The sequence below is a fragment of the Alexandromys fortis genome, unplaced genomic scaffold (assembly GCF_014885135.2).
Source record: "Alexandromys fortis isolate MF-2015 unplaced genomic scaffold, M_Fortis_MF-2015_v1.1 scaffold_9138, whole genome shotgun sequence".
NCBI classification, from domain to species: domain Eukaryota; kingdom Metazoa; phylum Chordata; class Mammalia; order Rodentia; family Cricetidae; genus Alexandromys; species Alexandromys fortis.
Genome location: NW_026076992.1, coordinates 1 through 1,201, shown reverse-complemented (window position 1 = coordinate 1,201; position 1,201 = coordinate 1). Strand labels below are relative to the sequence as shown.

At 42.5% G+C, this 1,201-nt stretch overlaps 1 protein-coding gene across 1 annotated transcript; it reads left to right on the top strand.

Annotated features, from left to right (window-relative positions):
* Positions 1–4: 4 nt before the first annotated feature.
* On the top strand, positions 5–1,198 carry LOC126496579 (polyadenylate-binding protein 2-like; the record flags this gene model as incomplete). The annotated part of the gene is made up of 3 exons (XM_050134049.1): positions 5–93; positions 938–1,025; positions 1,109–1,198. Coding segments are annotated over 3 exons (267 nt in total), but the record flags the coding sequence as incomplete, so codon positions are not given.
* Positions 1,199–1,201: the final 3 nt, after the last annotated feature.

Below are 1,201 nucleotides of genomic sequence, written 5' to 3'. Positions count from 1 at the left end.
AACAGCAGAAGAGCTGGAAGCTCACTTTCATGGCTGTGGTTCAGTCAACCGTGTTACTATACTCTGTGACAAATTCAGTGGCCATCCCAAAGGGTGAGTAGGGGAGTAAGTTGAGATTATGTAGCCACTGTTTAAAATACAGATTGCTTTTCATACCACCACCAGTCTCCAAGCTGGGAGTGGAATGGAAGCCAGGACCTCGAACATGCTAAAAGTATGTGCCCTGCTGCTGAGCTACTAGTGTGAACTCACAATAGTTTAATTTTTAATTTATTTTAATTTTGAGATAAAGGTTATTCTGTATAGCCCTGGCTATCAGCTCTATAGACCAGACTGACCTCAAATTCAGATCCACCTGCTTCTGCCTCTGCATTCTAAGTGCTAGGATTAAAGTCTTGAAGCACTGCTTCAAGCCAGACTTAAATTAACATTTAGTATTTTATAAGAAGCATGTTTTACCTGCGAGTTTATATATGATCAGTGGTTTTCTGTTAACTATCTTCAGAGTCCACGTAATAAAGGCATGTTGGGGGGTGGGTTGTAAGCAAGAAGGGCCGCAGCGCCTAGCTGGCACCAGGTGTGGCTGTATGGAAATCTGGGCCTTGTTACTTTAATTTTTGTGCTGGAAATTGAACCCAGGGACTCGGGGTGTATGCTGGCGAGCACTCTTATCTGAGCCATCACACACATTCACCCGTTTTTCATACTTTTTCACCCAGGCTAGTCTTAAACTTGAAATGAGGTTCTACTGCTTCTGCCTACTGAGTAGCTGGGATTGCAAGCTGTGTTCCCTGTGCCCAAAAGTAGTTGGAAATTTTTATAAATACAGTACTTAAATAATTTAATTATTTTAAATTTTCAATTAACTATTTATAAGTTAGGTTTAACCTGTGAGTTATTTGTAAAATCCAATAAAATGACAAATGATTCTTTCCAGGTTTGCGTATATAGAGTTCTCAGACAAAGAGTCAGTGAGGACTTCCCTGGCCTTAGATGAGTCCCTGTTTAGAGGAAGACAGATCAAGGTAAGCACAGTAAGTGCCTTGGCTGTGGACTCTCTGTAGATCCTCTGCCTTTACTCTGTCTTTCTCTCTCACATCCTTTGCAGGTGATTCCCAAACGAACCAACAGACCAGGCATCAGCACAACAGACCGGGGTTTCCCGCGTGCCCGATACCGTGCCCGGACTACCAATTACAAC